The following is a 19,027-nucleotide window of genomic DNA, read 5'->3' on the forward strand; positions in this document are numbered from 1 at the left end:
TAAGAATCTCTGAACGCCAAACCGTGATAAATACATGGAATACTCAGAGCATGTTCTCCCAGTGAAGCCAGCGGGAACACAGGCTGGTGCAGGTGCCCAAGTACTGTTCCTGACTGTTCACAGTGGGGAATGGCACTGGGGAAACTGGAGCCTTCTGAATGTTCATTGGCCTGGCCTACAAGAGTCCATCAAAGCCAATGGGAGCTTGGGCTGGGGTTGCCTCCCCCACCTCCACTGCTATAAATCTGCCACACAGTTAATCGTTTCTCGACTAACATCTCTGCTCTGCCCTCAGCCTCTACAAGGCCACCTCTCCAGTCACCACCAGGGCAGTCCCAGCTCTCATCGCATCCTGTTTGCGTTGTTCTCTCTTCAGTGTTAAATTAAGCTGGTTTTGCTGAACATGAACACCAGCCTTCTGAAGCACTGTCTGCTATTGAAATCAGTGGATGCATACTCTCAGGCTGTTGCTACCTTGCAGTGCCTCTCTGCATGTCACTGGTGTTGTGTACATCTGGGGCAGCCAGAGGAGGGAGCAGGAGGAGGCAGAAAAGGGGAATTCTGAATAACACAGTTCCCAGAATAATAAAGGAAGAGTCTATCTCAGGGTAACCGCTGACACTGGGATTTTGCCAGGTTTATGGGGCAATTTTGTGAGATAACACTACGTGTTATGTACTTGAAAACTTGAGGCTCTGTCCTTGGCAAGAGCCTGTTGGGAAAGAGCATTGTCAGATCCACTTAGATCTTTCAGCTCCCAGGTTTGTGAGGAAGGGGGCCCTATTACTCAAGCTGTGTCGAATCAGGTGAGCAGACTGAGCTCAGGACTGCGCTGCTTCCAGTGAGAAGCAACATGCTGGGCTGGTAGGACAAGCACATGCTGTCTTGGCCCACCCTAGCAGTGTTTCTCATCGCAGAGCTCTGTGTAGCACAGTAGGTGGTACTTTGGCCAGTGAGCAGGGTTGAACCACCTTGTTACGGCTGTGGGGTTGTGCTTGAAGTGTTTTTGCCTTGTATCCTGGAAGGCTAAAGATCCTATTGATGAGCTCTTGGGAGGGGTTGGGTAGAGTTGAGTTGCCTGAGTAAAGGTAGCCTCATGCCATTTTTTCCAGAGCCTGGAACATGCTCCATATTGTGGGAGACCAACTAAACCAATGCCCAAGGTCTGAACAAGCTGCAATGGACAGACTTCTTGCTTGTGCAATCACTGTTCTTGCCAGAACTTATGCGTTATTGAAAACACTTGGGATCTTTGTTACAACAAGCTTAGGAAAGAATTGTCAAACTCATATCACTACCCATAAAGAAGCAGAAATTCTGTGCCTGCTTGTTTGCCACCTCCAGAAAAACACATGAGCTATGTCCCATGGTCAGTGCTTCAGCATCTACATAAAGGAAGAGGCTCACTGGCTATTTTTTGAGATAATGCATCTGTTTTGTTCAAGCATCTCCCCTGCAGACCAAAATATTTTCTGAGCATGTGGTAGTTACGTACATGGAGCGGCCTGTACTTCACGCAGGTATCCAGGCTTTTCTTAAGGCTGGATGCTCCAACAAGAAACAATGATGTATTAAGAGCAGCAGATACTCCACACCTTTCCTGCCTTCTGCAGGATGTAGAGGCCTCCTCCTATGAAAACTGCAAGCTCATAGTTGTTCCGTGCAAATGTTGATGATGCTTATGTCTTTCTGGAGAAAATGGAGCTTCTGGTGTGGTTTTTTTTTTTTGCTGGATTTGAGTGCTTTTTCCATGTACTGCTTCCTTAGACCCTCTTTAACATGGATCACACAAGAGAATATGGAATCTGTAGCAGCATGTCAGCAGACAGGAAGTACAGGGATATGAGAAAGGCTGGCTGGCAGGAAAGCTGCCTGTGTTGAGGATGTCTTCAGGAACATAGCTGCATTACTACTTGGGAATGGATGCTTCTCTTAGCTCTGTGCCATTTGGCAGCTTTCTGTGGCGATAAGCAAGGTCCAGTGTTGCTCGTGTGCTTATGCAGGAAGCAGATGTGGAAGTCCTCACAGATTGTGTTGGTTATGTGCGCAGATCTGCAAGTAGCAGCAGTATGGATCCTACTGAGCAGCTGAACTGAATACCAAGTCAGACACCAGTATACAAAAAAGGGATGTTTTTCAGGCTGAGTAGTTGGGTCTGCTGCTTTCCAGATGTGTGGCATTCTGCTGTGTGTGCAGACAGAAGCAGTGAAAGTTGTTAAGACATTGGGTCTTTGCCAGGGTAGCAGCCTGAGGTAGATCATGGATGAGACCAAAGACCCAAGAGGAATGAGAGGGAGTCCAGGTAACAAGATAAAATAAGGTAGTTTTGAGTGATATAGGCAGTGTGGTGTTTTTCCTGCCAGCCTATGTTTTTGTGCCTACCCATATATGTCTCTGTCTTGGTAGCTGTATTTACTGAATAATTTTGAGGGTGCTCTGTTAATCGCTGGTTGAAGCTTTTTGAGTGATGATTTTCCTGTCCTCTGTGGTACCTCATTTCATCAAGGTTCTTTCTAGCTTCTGGCTTGAATTGTTCTCTCCTGAATTTAAACGCAAATCATGATCTTCAGCCACCTTTAGATAAAGGTTTAGATAAAAGCGTTTCTGGAGTCAGTAGCTGCATGAACTGATTGGTGCAGCATCTTTATTGTGCCGGGGTTTGCTTGTGTTTTGTTACAAATGGACTGGTTAGGGCTCAGCAAATGCTTTGTATAGACAAAGGCTTTTTTGGAACTCCTCTTGATGAGATGCTGACATTACCAAGGCATTAATGCTGGTGAAAGAATTGTTGGATAGACATGAATGCTGACGGCATTTTCAGTGTAGATGGCTCTAGCTGTGATCAAGAAGATCACGATTCTTCAAGTGTGGGCTGTCCTAAAGGACTCATCCTCTGACCTACAAGCCAATCTCTCTAGGCATCAGACACTCTTTCCAGCAGAGCTGTGACCATCGCTGAAAATACACTCCCCCAAGTCCTGCCATATACTTGTCTTTCCTAAAGCACAAATGTCTCTTGAATTTTGTTCTTCCATGTTCTCCTGTGTGGGGGATGCCCAGGAGTGTTGCTCACTGCTGAGAGTCTCAGCTGGAACATGACTAGAGGCTACATCTTCATCATGTCTGAGGGCTGTTGGATGCATTTTATCTCCCATGGGGAGCAGCTGATTAGCCATTTTCTCTCTGTTACCCATGGGACCTTGCTAAAGTATTTATTAAGGGACACCAGCCTGTGAGTGAACATCTGCCCTCCCAGCTGTCAAACTGGAAAAAATGCTTCAAGGACTCTGAAACAACTAAGGACCATGACTGCAGCTTCAGTATATGGCTGTCTGACCCATCCTGCTGGGGTTAAAGCAGCACGGTTTCAAGGTTCACCCCCACAATTCCACAGTCCTTGGGTTTGCCCTGCTGCCTTTCTGCCCAGCATGAGGCAAAGCCAGCGTTGGCATGGAGCAGGCAGGAGACGTACAAGAGGAAAGGATTTTAGTAGCTAGGTTTCAGGATAGCCTCAAGTAGAAATGCAGTTTTTTGAGTCAGCAAACTGCATTATCCAAGCTTTGTGGAGGCTGGGCTGCTCCCTAGCCCCTCTTGGGAAAGTAAAACCAGCTTGTGCCCCTTTGAGGCCTGTTGCATGGTGTTAGATCCAGCCCAGAATGAGAGTATGAGTCATTAAGAAGACATTTGTGTAGCTCTTTCTTATGAAACTTACATACTCGCCTTCCTCACATGCAGTGAGCAGGGAAGTATTTAACACTTGCAGAGAGAAATGGGACAGCTGCTGTTTTGGAGCTAACTCTGGCTCTCTGCAAACTCAGGCAGGTGTCGCTGCATCGGGGTTGCCAGGATTATGAACAGAGACCTTCCAAAAAAATATATTAAAAAGTCATTAAGACATGAGTGAAAGCTGAGACTCTGGAGACAATACTGAGGTCTGTCTGCGCTCCCTTCCCCCAGCCATTCCCATGTACCCCCTGCTTTGGGAAACGCTGCTCTAGGGGGAGATACTGAGTTGCCCTTGATCACCTCTAGCAGCAGGTACAATGGCATTGCAGTTTTGGAGGAGGCTGCAGGATTTGTGCTGTGTGCAGCTGGCGACACCCAGAGTGGAGGTCTGAGGTCTCAAAGGAGAGAGGTAGGTGAGAGAGACACCCCCTGCCGAGTCCAGCTCTGAGTGTCAGTACCCTGGCTAAGAGGGGACCCATTTTGGCCTGGATGGCAAGAACCAGCCACCCGTGGCTGAATTGGTGTCCCTTGTGGAGAGCTGACCATGGCCGCCTCCTGATGATGCGGAATTGTTCCCAGCTGGATGTTTTGTCCAGGAGGCACGTGTGTCTGCCATGAGTAACATCTGATCGGACTGATGTTCTCCCCAGAGTCCCTCCAATGCCACCTGCCATTCTGGGGACTGTGACCCATCCCTGGGGGGCAGTGTGTGTATTTTGGAGCTGTAACAGCCCCTCCCTCTGCAGGGGCCTTAGGCACAGAAGATCTTTTGAGATTACAGAATCCATGTCTTGTCGGTTTTTAAAATACGTTCTCTGATCCCTTTGGCCAAGCTAATAAGCTGTTGCCAGCATCAACTGGAGAATTGCTGGGAGTTTTTACTGCCAGTGCTTGCAAGGGGTGGGGTGAACTGAAATAAGTGGAAGGGGCAGCCAGGAGATTCAGGACATGAGGTGGACTCACTCCATGTCTCTGTTGGGTCAGCTTCCCCAATATTTCTGCAGGTGGGGAAGGGGGATCCCATGCACACGTGCTTGGTCTCACCTTCCTCATCATCTGCCTCAGAAGAGCTGTTCACAAGCTGAAGGAGAGGATCCCACTGTCAAGGGCAAAAGGGGTTGACCCACACGAGTATAAACCAAGTGCTCTTCTGTTTCAGGACTCACAACAATCTCTACATGCCAGAGATGGTGGCTAGGCTGGGGGAGACATTTGCAAAGGCCTTAGACATGCTGGAGGTGGAGAAGAATGCCATCCTAGGTAAGGGGCTTCTCTTCGGGAGGAATGTGTGGGCAGACTCTCGGAGGTATTTGAGATAAAGGTCCATCGGTAGTGGTAGAAGTGAAGAGGGCCTGGAGAGCCATCTTCTTCATAGTATTCGGAGCTCAGACAGATATGATTTGATCCTGCTGAAATGAAGAAGTTTAAGTTATTGGTCTCAGACAAATTGGTTTCTTCTGCATGAAATGAAGGGTACCCTACCAAACTGCTTATCCCAGCTGAGTGGTGGTCTCTCCAACATGACATTTCAGGCTGGAGAAACTGGGGGTGCTGTAATTGTCTTCCTCTGAGCAGAGTTAGTGCTCACAGGATCCCCGAGTACTGGTGCAGAGACCTGTCCTAGAGGACAAGAGCCAGGTCCTGCAGTATGACCTTGTCATTTGTTTCCAGACGGTGTATTAGAAAGAGGCTTTTGGAACCATCTTAAAACAGGTTTGACCTTATGAATACAGGAGCCTTTCCAGCCAAGCAGAAGTGGGTGGCCTTGTGGATAAAGTATAGACCATGACTCTGGAAATTGGGGTTTAATTTCAAGTTCTGACAGACAGTGAAATATTTTGGGAAAGTTGCTTTGTCTGTGTTATCTCTGTTTCCTGTCTGTAAAATGAGGACATGCTTCCTTTACCTGTTTTCTGTGACCTATAAACTCTCTGTTTGTGAACCACTTCACATAAAGCAGCAGGGCCTGGATCTCTGTTCTAAATTTTTTAATGTCGTAGTTCAGCAGTAGCTTGTGTCTCAACAGAGATTAATGCAAACCTGAAGGGATGGTCTATTAGAGGAGCTGCACAACTGTCAGCTTTGCTTCTGACTGGGTTCTGATAGCTCCAGTAAGTTTTGCTTTAGGGAAATGAGGGGGCTGTAAGAACCTTAGTGGGAATACCTCTGCCCTGGGTACAACCGATCTGAACTTGGCTGACCTCTGAGGGGAGGTTCTGCACCAGGGTTGTTGCACCTTTTCCCGTTTGGCTGCATGTTGATCTTGCCAAGCACCTTCCTCACTGCCATCAGGCTGGATGGGCCTGCCCAGCATGTTCTGAAGAGTGTGACATGTTGTGATCTGAATGAGATGTGTGTTCTCATTAATATAGCTGAAGCTTATTCTTTCCCACAGGTCTCCCTCAGCCTCTGCTGGAGCTTTATGATTCTCCTGTTTACAAAACAGTCTTGGAGAGGATGCAGGGCTTCTTTTGTACCCTCTATGACAACTGGTAAGAGCACCAGATAGCCGCCACGCAATCCAACATTGCACAGCTGGAGCAGTAGACTATTGCTGGCTGCTGACTACTTCTAGAGTTACACTTTTCATGTGAGCTGTATCCTATAATATCCAAGTACGAGTTGCAGTGGTGAACGATCCTCGGTAGTTGTAACCTACCACATGCACATGGAATACAGTCACTGGAAAAAGTACCTCAAAGTGTGGATCTGCTTTTAGCTCTCCTGCAGTTAAGTAGTGAGATTGGAGCACTTATCTGAAATCCTGACCTAGTTTGTCCCTCTGCTGCTTTTAACTGTGTATTAGGATACATCAGCACTTAAAAGTGCATTTTAGTGCTTAAATGCTTAACTCATTGTCCCTCTGTGAGTATCCCAGAAAAAAAAAAGAGATACCATGCTAAAATTCCTCTGTAGTATTTGTTTAAGAACATGGCAAGTATCTAATCTCAAGATGATAGTACTTGAAGCCTTTGCAGGCCAGAGGCATGGTATCTTATCTAGCAGAGTTGCAACTAACTTGTTTTTTGTTGAAGTTTCCATATCCTGGGAAATGTAGGCCCCTCCATGCAACAGGACTTCTACACTGTTGAGGGTCTCGCCACCCAGCTCCTCAGCTCAGCTTTCGTCAACCTCAACAACATTCCTGATTACAGACTGCGTCCCATGCTCCGTATCCTTCTGTCATTGTCTCAGGCCAGCTAGAGAGGCTTTGAGCATGTAAATTGAAAACCTGGTGGCTTTCTAGCATTGTTTCCAGTATGGTCAAGCCAAAGAAGGGTGATTGAGGAGGTAAACAAACAGGGATACACCTGGTGTGGATGAGGTGTGAGCCTAGGAGGGCATAAGCAGAAACAGCAGTGCATGGTGTCAGAGAGAATAAATGCAAAGGATTTTTGTGGTCCTGGAGGCACCATGAGAGATTGGGTAGCGCTTTCTGGGGGGCAGGGGGGCTTGGGTAGTATAGGAGCTTGGCAGTAGTGTGTCTGACTAGACTTTGTGTTTGTGTGCAAGACCATCTGGGGTTCACAGCCCACTTTCCAGGGCTGGACATTCAGTCTTACAGCTAGGAAATGGGTGCTAAGCACCCTCAACTTTGTCAGCTAAACTGTCAGGGGAAGGAGCTGAATATCTCATGCTCTTGCTGTGTAGAGATGCTATTTGTTAATTCAGGGCTGTGAGAAGATGGGTTTCAAGGCGTCTGTCACTTGGCCCCCCAGTGGAATGGGATGATTTGGGCAGCATGCTGCAGTCTCCCCAAAAGCTGGCCGTATGCGCTGGGTCTTTTCCTTAACTGGCCTGTGCAGGTGTGTTCGTGAAGCCCTTAGTACTCTCCTGCCCTTCAGAATACTACGAAACCCTTGTCTGCCCCATGCTGGGACCACTCTTTACCTATCTGCACGTGGTAAGAAAACAACTTGTTTGATGCCTGTTTCTTGGCTGCCCAGACTCCTTTGTAGCAGCTGGCAGCAATGGGTAAGAATGTCTCTCCAAAGACAGTAGAGACAAGGGCAGAGCCTCAGCGCTTAATGATTTTAATGCTATTTAGGGGGCTTTTGAGGTGCATTGAACCCTGGCTGTTGCAGGGTTGTCAGCTCCTCAACCTTCAGCCCAGAGAATTTTTGTGGCGTTTTTATTTTGCCTCTGTCCCCTCATTTTCCTGACACCCCACTCAGATTCCATTGGCCATCACAGCCACAGCATCTTCAGCACAGTTGGTATCAGTTCTTGTCCCATTCAAAATGGGGCTTAGCATGAAAGCTGTGTGTAAAGCTCCAGTGCTTCTATCAGCAGCTATCACTTGGGCCTCTTTGCATTGTGTCCAGTGTGGCTCCTTAGGAAGGTACTGAATATCTTCCCTTTTGCCTTGAACAGAGGTTGTCTCAGAAATGGCAGGTGATCAACCAGCGAAGCATGCTCTGGTAAGCTTTCACCCCTTGTTAGGAGTATGGAAAGGGGGAAGTGAGAGGTGGGATGGAGCTTCGGCCCTTTGTCCAGGGAAGAGACCTGCCCGGAGAGGACTAGAAAACACTGTGTTTACCCTGATAGTGACTCACTCCCTGTGCTTGGGCAGAAGGGACACTTTTTAAGACACTGGCTCCCTTCACAATAAAACTTGTTCTCTTTAGTGAGGATGATGCTGCAGATGACAACCCTGAGTCTCAGGAGATGCTTGAGGAACAGCTGGTCAGGCTGCTGACCCGAGAAGTGATGGATCTCATCAGTAAGTGAAATCCAGCTAGGTCCCCCGGGGTATTTGGGAAGTTTTCCCTGGAGAGGACAATAGTAATTTCCAATGTGCAGTAAAACTTAATTATAATGGCCAGTAGTATTTAACATAATCCTTAGAAGCTAGGTGTCAGACAGCTAACTCTGCCAAAATCTTAGCTAAAAACTAGTAAGAGATCAATTAAAAACCTTCAGAAGAGAGTTTTCTTTCTTTTGTGTAGGGCTCCATGTTTTTGGCACTGTTTTTGTAGGAGTCCAGTCCTCCTTTGTAATCTGGGTTCTCCCTTTCTGTGCCCTGGAGCCCAATGCGGGACATGGATTTGTGGACAACCTGAGTGTAGAGCAGTTCTGTTGCTGGCAATTGCCGTGTCTCTAGCCAGACAGAAGGGAAGAGTCCCCCCTCCCAGGCAGTCTCTTTTGTGTTCCCTTTCTACAACATTGTGTTTTTGCCAGCGAGGCTTTGAGCGGAGATGCTGGGAAAATTGACTCTGCATAGAGATTACAGGGCCTCAACCTTATATCTCCTTTCTTGATCTGCCTTGTTGCCTTAAGATGCTGCTCTTCTCAGGTTATAGGCTTCAAATGGTTTTGCATGTTCCTGGTTCTCAGTCATGAACTCAGTAGGGTGAAGCAGCCACTGTGTAGCAGGTTCCACTGCAGGATGCTGTGGGTGGGGTGTTTCAGCCTTTCAGGTAGTGCAGTATTTGGCTTTTATACTGGGCTTTCAGATTCTTCAGCTACTGTGTAAGAGCTGGGGGAGCCTGAAGCAGCTGTGAGACCATCAGAGTCTGGGATAATCTCTGCATGTTCTGAAGTAGCATCTTCCCTTTTCTGCAACTCTGACCTGCAACTGTTTTTGCAGCTGTTTGCTGTGTTTCTAAGAAAGGTGTTGAGCATAACACTACTGCTGCTGTAGATGGAGACGGTGAGTAAATGCCCACCTGTTGGTGTGTGCAAGCACTTTTCCCATTTCTTCATGCATTTCTTGAGGGAGAGGCTGGCCTGTTGATGGAAATTCTGTGTGAGGGGATAGGTTTGGTAAGAAGCTGTTGTGGTTTGTCGTGGCCAAAACCATGACAGAAGCCTTCAGCTCTGTCCTGCCCAGTGTATCTGCAGGCCACAGAAAAACCTGGTCCAGCCTAGGAACGAATGTGCTGTGGAGTTTACAGGTAGCATGCTGCAGCACGGATTCTTAAGGTACCAAAAGGAGGGCTGAGGAGAGGACGGGTATGTGCATGGTCTTCCCAAGAGATGGAGGTAGCTAGCTGGGTGCTGTTCCTGCCCCACAAAGGATGAGTGCTTTCTGCTTGTAGAGAGACGTTCTGGCAAGCTGTGCCAGCATACTGATTCTGTGTGCTGTCCCCTGGTTCCCAGCTTAGTTCTCCCAGTGTCTCCCTCAGTCCTCTGGAGGCCATGTTCACAGTGCTGCCTTTTCTCTGCTCTGCAGATGATGAGGCGATGGCCACGGAGGTGACTCCCCCTGCCAGCGCAGAGCTCACCGAGCTCGGCAAGTGTCTGATGAAGCAGGAGGTAAGAGCGCATGCTCTGACTTCCACCATCCTTTCCCTGTACTCTTTGTCACGCTTGTCTGTGGTGCAGCCAGATGCTGCTACAGAGATCTAGGCTGCTGGAGCATTCCCCAGTGTGAGAATCTTCTCTCGGGGACGTAATGTGGTTTTTAAGGGCCTTGCTAATGATTGCAGAAGCCAGAAAGGAAATGGGGGTTGGGATCCAGTATAACATGCCGCCTACAGAGTTTCAGCCCTTCTGTGGGTGAGGCCCTGGGCATTCAGCCCCCAGGATGCTCCCTGGCTCTACCTCCGTCCTGGGCTCCAGCCTTCACAACAAATAACTTAATCCAGCAGCTCTTTTTTTCTGTAAAATCTGCCAGAGCTAGCACATGAGCCAAAGTGTTAACAGACTACCTTCATCCCAATACCTCTGTACTCGTCCTTTTCTGTGGATGCCTCAGAAGCTCTTGCAGAATTTTTTGCAGTGACTTGAGAGTAGCAGCCGCTGGGAGTCCATGGGTGCTCCAGGGCCTTTCCGGGGGAGATGAAGGGAGCAGGGTTGCTTGATGTTGGTTCCTCGTGGCTATGACAGTGCACATTGGGTGCCTGTGATCACCTGTAGCTGGAGCAGCAGCAGTATACAGGATTTTCAGAAGATAGCCCCAGGGAGCTCCTGCAGAGTCCCTGGGTTGCTGCTTGGCTCCCTTCAGGTTTGAACCCTGGAGGTGGGAAATCATTCCTCTGACTAGTTTCACTTACTCCTTTTCAGGATGTTTGCACTGCGCTGCTTATCACTGCCTACACATCCCTCTCCTGGAAGGACACCTTGTCCTGCCAAAGAACCACAACACAGCTTTGCTGGCCGCTGCTCAAACAGGTACCTCTGGGAGGAAGAAGGGATTAGTTTTGGCAGGGTTGGGAGAGGAAGCTCTGAATGTAGTGAGAAGTGTGGCTGCTTCACCCCTGGGCACCCTTCTCCCTTGAGAAGACCAAACTGCTGCAGAAAGGCAGTCACGCATCAGTATCCTGCTTCCATGCTGACGGTGCCTCTTCCTGGCTGCAGGTGCTTCCAGGAAACCTCCTGCCCGATGCTGTGTCCTGGTTTTTCACAAGTGTACTGAAGGGTTTACAGACACATGGGCAGCACGATGGCTGCATGGCAGCTCTTGTCCACCTGGCTTTCCAGATCTACGAGGCCTTGGTAAGACACTGCTGTTTGTCCAGATGCCAGGTTGGCTGGGGAGTGGTGGAAAACTAATCCCATGCCTGCTTGGGTAGGGGCAGAGGAGCTAACAGCCCTCCAGGGAGGGCAGGGCTGCTCCCCTAGCAGAGCTGTGTTAACTGTACTTCTCCCTGCAGCGCCCTCGCTACGCTGAGCTGAAGGCAGTGATGGAGCAGATCCCAGACATCCAGAGGGACTCTTTGGAGCAGTTTGATTCAAAGCTACTCAACCCAACACTGCAGAAGGTGGCAGACAAGCGCCGGAAGGATCATTTCAAGCGCCTCATCACAGGTTGCATTGGGGTAGGTGATATCCCGGAGGAAAATGAACCTGTTTCATTTCATGCCCATACCTTGCAGAAATGACGAGGCAGTCAGCCTACCTCTGGCTCTCCCCAACCACCCCCCTTCCCAACCAGGAAGCTGTTGCAGCACGTTCTCAGGGTTTGTTGTCTCTCTTCAACCTGGAGGTACGGTGGGGACAGCAGCACAGGCTGCCTGGCCCCTCCAGCAATGACTTCTCACTGAGAGGCAGGGGGTACCTTGCAGCAGGGTGGCCGGGCGAACAGGGTGTTCAAAATGTTTGAATGAAGCCGCTGGGCTCTTGTGAGGATGGTGGCATTGGAGTTAAAAGGCACGCTGAGTTAAAAGCTAGGGAGCTGGGCACTTGGGAAGGACCAGGCCTGAGAAACCCCAAAATGCAAGCATGGGGTCCAGGCCTAGGGAGTGCTCAGAACTTGGGGTCTGCCTCTGATCTGCAGGTGGGCTGCCCAAGTTGAGTGGGGCTCTGAAGGCGGTAATGACTGATGCCTGCCTGTCTGTCCTCTGCAGAAGCCCCTCGGGGAGCAGTTCCGTAAGGAGGTTCATATCCGGAACCTCCCATCTCTCTTCAAAAAGGTGAAGCCATCATTGGAGACAGATGTGCTAGAAAATGAGGATGGAGAGGGCCTCACTGCACTCTTTGAGCCCTGAGCCTGGGATGCTGCAACCATCGCCTCCCCTACCTTATATTTTGTCTCTCCTCATAGAAAGCACATTAGATTCTCCTTGTCATCGCCTCCACAAACGTTCTTCTAAATAAAGCCCCTCATGGGTCCCATCCCATTCTCCTCCCTGCACTGGGATGGGGCCTGCAGTGGCATTTGAACCAGTCTATTAAGCTTTCCCCAATTCCTTCCCCTTCCCTCCATCAGATGAGCATCTTCAGACCTCTGCCTCTCTGCAAGGCGGGAGCTGAGCCCATAGACTCTGTTAGGTAAAGCCTGGTCATCCTGTAGCCCTGGGTCACTCTTGCTCCACTTCATGCCTTGGGGTTTAGGATTAAGGCCAAAGGCGGAGTAGTACACCATGTGAAAAGGGGCCACCCTAATCTTCCTCTGGGTACTAGCAGCCGGGCTTTGCAGGGAACACATCAGACACTCCCATCATGCCCATCAGCACTTTTCCCTAGCAGACTGGTGTTCCAATGGATCCATTTCCCTCCAGGATGCTGAGCCTTGGGCTGAGGGCTGTGTGCCAGGAAGCCTAGCAGTGCTCTAGATCTCCCTCGAGGTCAGCCTTTCTAAGGTGCAGCTGCTCTCTAGAAGGAGGCAGACACTGTAATGCATATATATACAGATACATGTATATGTATTTGATCATACAGCTTGTTCTACCCAGAGCCAAATGGAAGGCTTTTACTTTGTGCCAGCCTTTCTTGGACATCTCTCGGGGGAGCAGGACAGACTTTCCCCCCCCCCCTTTTTACCATGCCCTGTAGACTAGAACATGGCCAGTGCAGGGTACACAAAAGCCGGACCAATACCTGAAGCACCTGCAAACAAAAAGGGACCTCCTCACCCTGTTGCTGTGGAGGTGACAGTAATCCATGTTTTCACCCAGTCTGGTACTTCTTGGAGAATTGTGGGGTGGGGTGGGCTTTATACTGCAGTTTACAGGCAGGGGAGCCAGGTCAGAAACTGGGTTTTAGATGAGATGGGACGCCATCAAACCACTCCAGTCTGCAATACTGGTTCTTCTTACATGATGAATGGTTCACATGATCTATCCTACTGTTAGTGCAGGAGCTGGGAGAGTCTGGCCAGAGCTAGCTAGCAGTTTTGCCATTCAGGAGACAGAACAAGTAATAAACTGATGGGCAGAGAAGGTGGTGTCTCCATGTGGACAGGCTGGACAGAAAAGCTGGAGAGGGGTGGGAGCGTAGAAAGGACAAACAGGCCTTGGGAATCCACTCACCCTCCTGCCCCTGCTGTTGCACCAGCGCCCTCCACTTTCCCCAGCCTCAAACTTTTTTAACCTCTGGGCTATCATGGCTCCTGGCCCTAGCAAAGGCCAGGTGTATTTATTGTGTTGTGATATTTTTAACATTCTGTGACTTCATGCTAGACACAAGGGGGGTTTTTTTTAATGGTTTTTAGACCCTTTTTTGTAGGAATGTTTAAATCTGAAGCTGTCTCTGAACTGGTTGTGTTACACCTCTGAATGTCAGTAAAGCTATTCCAGTTTCATATACATGGTGTCATGGTTTCATTTTTATTCTCTTATCTGTTTCTGTAAGATCTGAGACCACTGCTCTGCCCAGCCTGCCTGCCTAAGGATTGTTCAGCACATCTTTTTTGGTACCTAGAATAAGAGAGAGCACCTTTGCTGGTAGTCAACATACATTATCAGGGAGGGGATGAACCATTCCAGACTACATAATTAAATTAGAAGGCAAGGGGAAAAAATTGCATTTTAAAGTATTTATGTGTCACTCACAAGTGGTTTATATTAATTCCACAACAGCTTCTAGGTCCCAGTTTACAGCTTGAAGGGTACGTGTTGCCAAAGCAAAACCCTTTGGCATGGCTGTTCCATGCTGTGTCCCATAAGCAATATGGGAAATATGCGAAGCAGTGCACAAAAAAGTGCATATGCTACTGAAGTAGCCTCCAAGCTACTTTACCTACTCCCCCTGCTGTCGCTGGGAGGAGCAATGTCTTGTGATAGTACTGTAGTTTAGCCATAATGCTCTTAACTGACCTTTTCAGTAACACAGGAAGGTGACATAGCTCTTGCCTTTGGTCTGGCCCCTTACCTGATAAAGGCTGCATGAAAGGTCTCTTACAACAAAAGCAGAAGCCCTCAGAGAGGTGGGCCTGAGCAATGTCAATCTAAGCTTTTGTTACAAAACCTTTTCCCAAGGCCCCAGCTGTAATCCAGCTCAGCATAGAAGCTGCTTCAGCTTGTTTAAACTGAAGGATTCGGATAGAAACTACTATTTTTTCAAATGGGATTAACACCTAAAGGATGTTTACAGTGTCAGTAACTATGGACCAGTTAAACAGGTAGGGAAAAAAGTATGATTTCCTACACTAAATTTTAGCATCGCAGTGAGGATTGACTTATGCAACTGGGACACACCACTACTCCCAGCCCTTCTCTGAAGTTCCAGTTTCTTCATCAGTTTGTCAAAAGAGACTTTCACAAGCTGAGGCCTACCTGGTGCTGCCTAACAGTAGTGCTTACCACTGAGACTAACCTGCAAGGTCCCTGGGTAGAGACAGGCCTTTGACTGTCACCTGCCCTCCACCATCCAGGTCTGCTTCTAGGTCAGCCCAAAGTACTTTCAGTCACTGAAAGGGAGAACAGTGTAGTCAAATCTAACACCTGGGAAGAAATGCTGTACCCAGAGATATTTAAGAAGGGACAGTCAGTCCTTACAGAGCATAGTTTTAAACCCCACCTTTGCACAGAGAAACCCAGTACTATCTATCACAATCACAGGATGGTTTGGGCTGGAAGGGCCCATCAAAGACCATCTGGTCCAACCCCCACAGCTGTGGGCAGGGACAGCTTTCACTAGGTCAGGTTGCACAAAGCCCCATCCAACCTGACCTGCAACACTTCCAGGGATGGTGCACCCACAACACCTCTGGGCAGCCTGTTCCAGCATTTCACCACCACCCTCATCTTAAAAAAAAAAAAAAAAAAAAAAGAGGCTTATGTCCAACCTTAAGTTTACCCTCTTTCAGTTTAAAATCTTTGCCCCTTGTCTTGTTACTCCAGGCCCTGGTAAAAAGTCTTTCTCCATGCCCTCTTTATATATTGAAAGGCTGCAATAAGGTCTCCCTGGAGGCCTTCTCTTCTCCAGACTGAACAACCCCAACTCACCTATGAATAAAGGCTGAGAGGCGCGTTCCAGCCCACTGACAGTACAGCCTTTTAGCTACCACATTAACTACCCTGGAGCTTGTTTGAGACACCTGCGAAACAGCCCTACACTGATACTGACTTGTTAAATCTCACTGGTGTGCGCTGCAAAGTGCTTTGCTACACTGCCGTATCAGTCCTTTTCACATACTGCATGCAATCTAAAATAAATGCTATTACTCATCTTTAGACACGCTGCCACTTTCTTCTCTGCATATTACAGTCTCACAATTGTGAACAGCACAAAAGGAGACAGCTGTAAAGAAAAGCCTTTATTTTAGTACATCGCCTCACTGAGGCTCATTACCAACAGACAACAAATTCAGAGATAGTCCTAAGACTCTTAACAAGCCCACCTCAAAACCTCTTGCTTACAGAAGAGGAATCACCCCTGCAGGCAGGTGCAGGAAGCCCAGAACAGCAGCGCAGGGATATGCTTCCCAGCTACAGCCTGGTCACTCCATAGGCACAGAGTCCAGCTCATTCAGGAAGCGCTGACACTTTCCCATCAGGATCTTGATGGCTTCACTCACCAGCACATCTGGAGGCAAGATACCTGTTGACTCCACTGAAACTGCACAGAGACATAAGTCAGCACAGCCGCAGCTACCGTGTAGCTTCCTCCTACACCTGGCTCCAGCATTTCTGTACCTCATCTTTCCTTACACAGCACTACTAACAAGCCAGATCTTCACTGCCAGAGAAGAGGTTACGTTTGCCGGCAGGAAGCACACATTCAAATTCCCAAGCAACACCAAACCACAACCTCAGTAGTTACCCGCTGGAATATGAATGCATGAAGGCTGATGAGAGGGGCAGGAGAGAAGGGAAAGGCAGAGACCCAGTTGTATGTGCTGGCCAGTCTCTGCTTGTTTACATAAACCACAGCAGGGCTCTGTGTTCTGTGCAAAATGGGACACTTACAGATGTAATGGTTTCGTACTCTTGCCAGGCGCACAAGGTTCTTTAGACCCTCATGACGGAAGACTTCTCTGCTGAATGTGTCCAACCGTGCATTGGCTACTCTTGCCACCTTTTTTCCTGAAGAGGAAGAGATGAAATGAGATGGACACCTACAGCAGATGGGTGCCTTGTGGTCATGGCAGGTGGTCACCCCTCAGACATGCACTCCCCCATCAGCAAAGGCAGCAAAGCCACAACTACAAAGAATTAGCACATCCCCAGCACAAAACTCCAGCCTCACAGAACTGGTCTTCTTGAACAGTTCCAACCCAAACACAAAGCTTGTCCCTGGGCAGGACACAAGAAGTCTTCTCCATGCACAGCTGCTAGAAAGAGCAAACTCACTACCCAGGCTTACAGACAACTGAACAGTATCGGAAGCTGCAGTCAGCAGCTGCAGAGCTCTGCAGAGACCCGATGCCTTAGCATTTCAGGGAGATCCCAGTTCATCACCTCACACATCTACACATGACAGCCACTCATCCATAAAACCAGGCTCGGAATAGCATGAATGGCTGCTGATTGGCAAGACAACATCACAATGTGGTTTTGTCTCTGCAAGGTTTGGCTCTAGCTTCTAATCAGCCTCTGCTAAGGCTTGTGATGAAAAAGGCACTTGCGAGCAGGAAAAAAGTACCCTTGATGTTCTGGATCTCAATGACTCCAGGAGAAAAGCACTTCTGCAACATCTCAGCTGCCTCATCCTCGATAGGCTGCAGAAGAGTAATGTCAGGAAGCAGTCGATAACTAGCCGTGGCCACAGGAGAAAACTTGGCATGATCTTTACCTGCGTGAAGAGTTAAGAGTCAAGGACGAGGGCCAGCCGCAGGGAACGAGAATGCAAGGATGCCAGGGCCTAAAGTTCCAAGGGGAAAGCCAGTTCTCCACCCTTCCCCTTTGCACATCTGTGCCGTAGCCCAAGCATTCACACTCCTCCTCCTGCCACCCCAGGACCCATGGCTCACCTATACCCTTGACACAGTGCATAAGCACATCTATTTCCTGGCCAGGTCGCAACAGTGCAATGAGGATGTCATCATGAACAGGTCGAAAGTCAGCATCTGGAAAGAGGTCTGTCTGATTCCCCAAGGGCACCCAAGTCATATGTTTGCTGTACACTGCAAAGAGAAGCCACAAGCATCAGCCAGCTGCTGTCTCAAAACAGGTTGCTGACCTGTACAAGGCTGGAGATAGCAAAACCTAAATTTAGCAGAATGAGGGAACTAGCTTGCTCTGCTCACAGCACTGAGAGAACAGACCAAATCCTGTCTCCCAAGACCAAAAGCAAAAAAAGCAGCACCTATTTTTAGGAGAGATCTCACCTTTGTGATTGAAATACAGTTCATTAGGATCAGATGACTCTTTGGCTGCTTGAGGGTTTCGGCTGCATTTTATTTTCAGCTGGAACTGCAGAGTGTCAATTTCTGTACCTTCTTCATCTCCTGGGAAGGAGAGAACAGCATGAGCCTCTCCAGAATCACTCTTCTGCCCAGTTTATGTGACCCTGATTTCCTACTTTGGGGGAAACCTTCGATATTTCTATTTCATCCAAGATTCTCACCTTGGTTTCTATATTCAAAGAGGCGAGGGTCTGCTCGGATAGGGATGAGGCCCAGGCGATGAGCCAGAATTTCATCCTGCACAATGGATGTGTTGTTGTACACAAAGACTTTCTCTACAGCCATCGTTGGCACCTCAGGGAGATGAGAGATCAAATCAGCGTAAGATGACAGTTGACCTATATGCAAACAGAATACCCAGCTACTGTCCCTTCTCTCCCATAAACAACTGCCCCGCAGACTCTTTTCAGTGGTGTCTCAGCCAAACCAGGCTACCCAATATACCCTTATACCCAACATGCTGCCTTCCACTTTTTTTTTTCCTTTTTAAAACAAACGATCACAAGAGGTGAGGGGGAGGCTGATCCACTGTTGTTACACACAGCACCCTTAAGAGCAACAAGCACTATTGCTGGTGCTGCTAAGGCCCTAACTCTCTTTGGGCTCCTGACAGGCATGCAGAACTTCCCTTCCAAACCCAGCACCGGCCTGCAAGGGCTGACAGAAGGCAGGGCCCTCCCCACTCCCCACCACTCGCGTACCCACGCTCCCAGGCCAGCGCCCCAAGCCCCACCCCGCAGCTCCCTGCACCGTACCTCCGCAAGCAGAATGCGGCGAAAGGCGTTGGCGATGGCGGCGTCGATGCCCACCATGTCGAACTCCAGCGCGCCCTCCTCCTCACGGATTATGTCCACGCGGAACGCCTGCACGGGCCACGCGCCGTGGGTCATGCCGGGCGCCGCGTGCGGCACCCGACCCGACCCCCGCCCCCAACGGCCCCAACCAACAGCGCTCCCGTACCTCCTCGAAGCGCCGCTGGTCCCAGGCGTCCTCGTAGCCGGGGTAGTTGCCGGGGAAGTCGGTGGTGTGGACCTGGGCGGGGGCAGACAGGCGGGGCCGTGAGGGCAGCCGGGGCTGTGGCCAGGTGCCGCCAGGTGGCCCCCGACGCCCCCCGACGTCCCACTCACATTGCGGACGCCGAACTCGCCCAGCACCACGCGGTCCCGCATCTCGTCGGTGCCCCGCTTGGCCGCCATGGCCATTGCCGCCGCCGCCGCCGCCAGCGGGGTGACCGAAGGGGGAGTGGCGCACCCCGGCACGTGACGTGCCTCCGCCCGCCCATGCGTG

At 49.4% G+C, this 19,027-nt stretch overlaps 2 protein-coding genes across 5 annotated transcripts in view; one reads left to right on the top strand and one right to left on the bottom strand.

Moving 5' to 3' along the window:
* XPO5 (exportin 5) overlaps positions 1-13,716 on the top strand; it is a 30,383-nt gene extending 16,667 nt beyond the window's left edge. For 3 of the 4 annotated variants that reach the window (XM_075089213.1, XM_075089214.1, XM_075089215.1), the window contains 12 exons: positions 4,886-4,986; positions 6,122-6,218; positions 6,762-6,898; positions 7,533-7,630; positions 8,101-8,147; positions 8,355-8,449; positions 9,317-9,379; positions 9,902-9,984; positions 10,735-10,842; positions 11,029-11,166; positions 11,325-11,489; positions 12,018-13,716. In XM_075089213.1, coding sequence (XP_074945314.1) covers positions 4,886-4,986; positions 6,122-6,218; positions 6,762-6,898; positions 7,533-7,630; positions 8,101-8,147; positions 8,355-8,449; positions 9,317-9,379; positions 9,902-9,984; positions 10,735-10,842; positions 11,029-11,166; positions 11,325-11,489; positions 12,018-12,158 — 1,273 coding nt within the window. In that variant the 3' untranslated portion in view covers positions 12,159-13,716. The remainder of the gene's footprint in view (positions 1-4,885; positions 4,987-6,121; positions 6,219-6,761; positions 6,899-7,532; positions 7,631-8,100; positions 8,148-8,354; positions 8,450-9,316; positions 9,380-9,901; positions 9,985-10,734; positions 10,843-11,028; positions 11,167-11,324; positions 11,490-12,017) is intronic. The other variant, XM_075089216.1, reaches the window with a different exon arrangement.
* Positions 13,717-15,636: 1,920 nt separating this feature from the next.
* POLR1C (RNA polymerase I and III subunit C) lies at positions 15,637-18,999 on the bottom strand. The gene is made up of 9 exons (XM_075089228.1): positions 18,868-18,999; positions 18,701-18,772; positions 18,496-18,603; positions 17,902-18,034; positions 17,663-17,782; positions 17,306-17,458; positions 16,978-17,127; positions 16,302-16,418; positions 15,637-15,951 (listed from the first exon to the last, which is right to left on the bottom strand). The coding sequence occupies exons 1-9, from the start codon at positions 18,940-18,942 to the stop codon at positions 15,833-15,835; spliced, it is 1,047 nt and encodes a 348-aa protein (XP_074945329.1). The 5' UTR covers positions 18,943-18,999; the 3' UTR covers positions 15,637-15,832.
* Positions 19,000-19,027: the final 28 nt, after the last annotated feature.

Source organism: Phalacrocorax aristotelis, chromosome 3, assembly GCF_949628215.1.
Source record: "Phalacrocorax aristotelis chromosome 3, bGulAri2.1, whole genome shotgun sequence".
Classification (NCBI taxonomy): domain Eukaryota; kingdom Metazoa; phylum Chordata; class Aves; order Suliformes; family Phalacrocoracidae; genus Phalacrocorax; species Phalacrocorax aristotelis.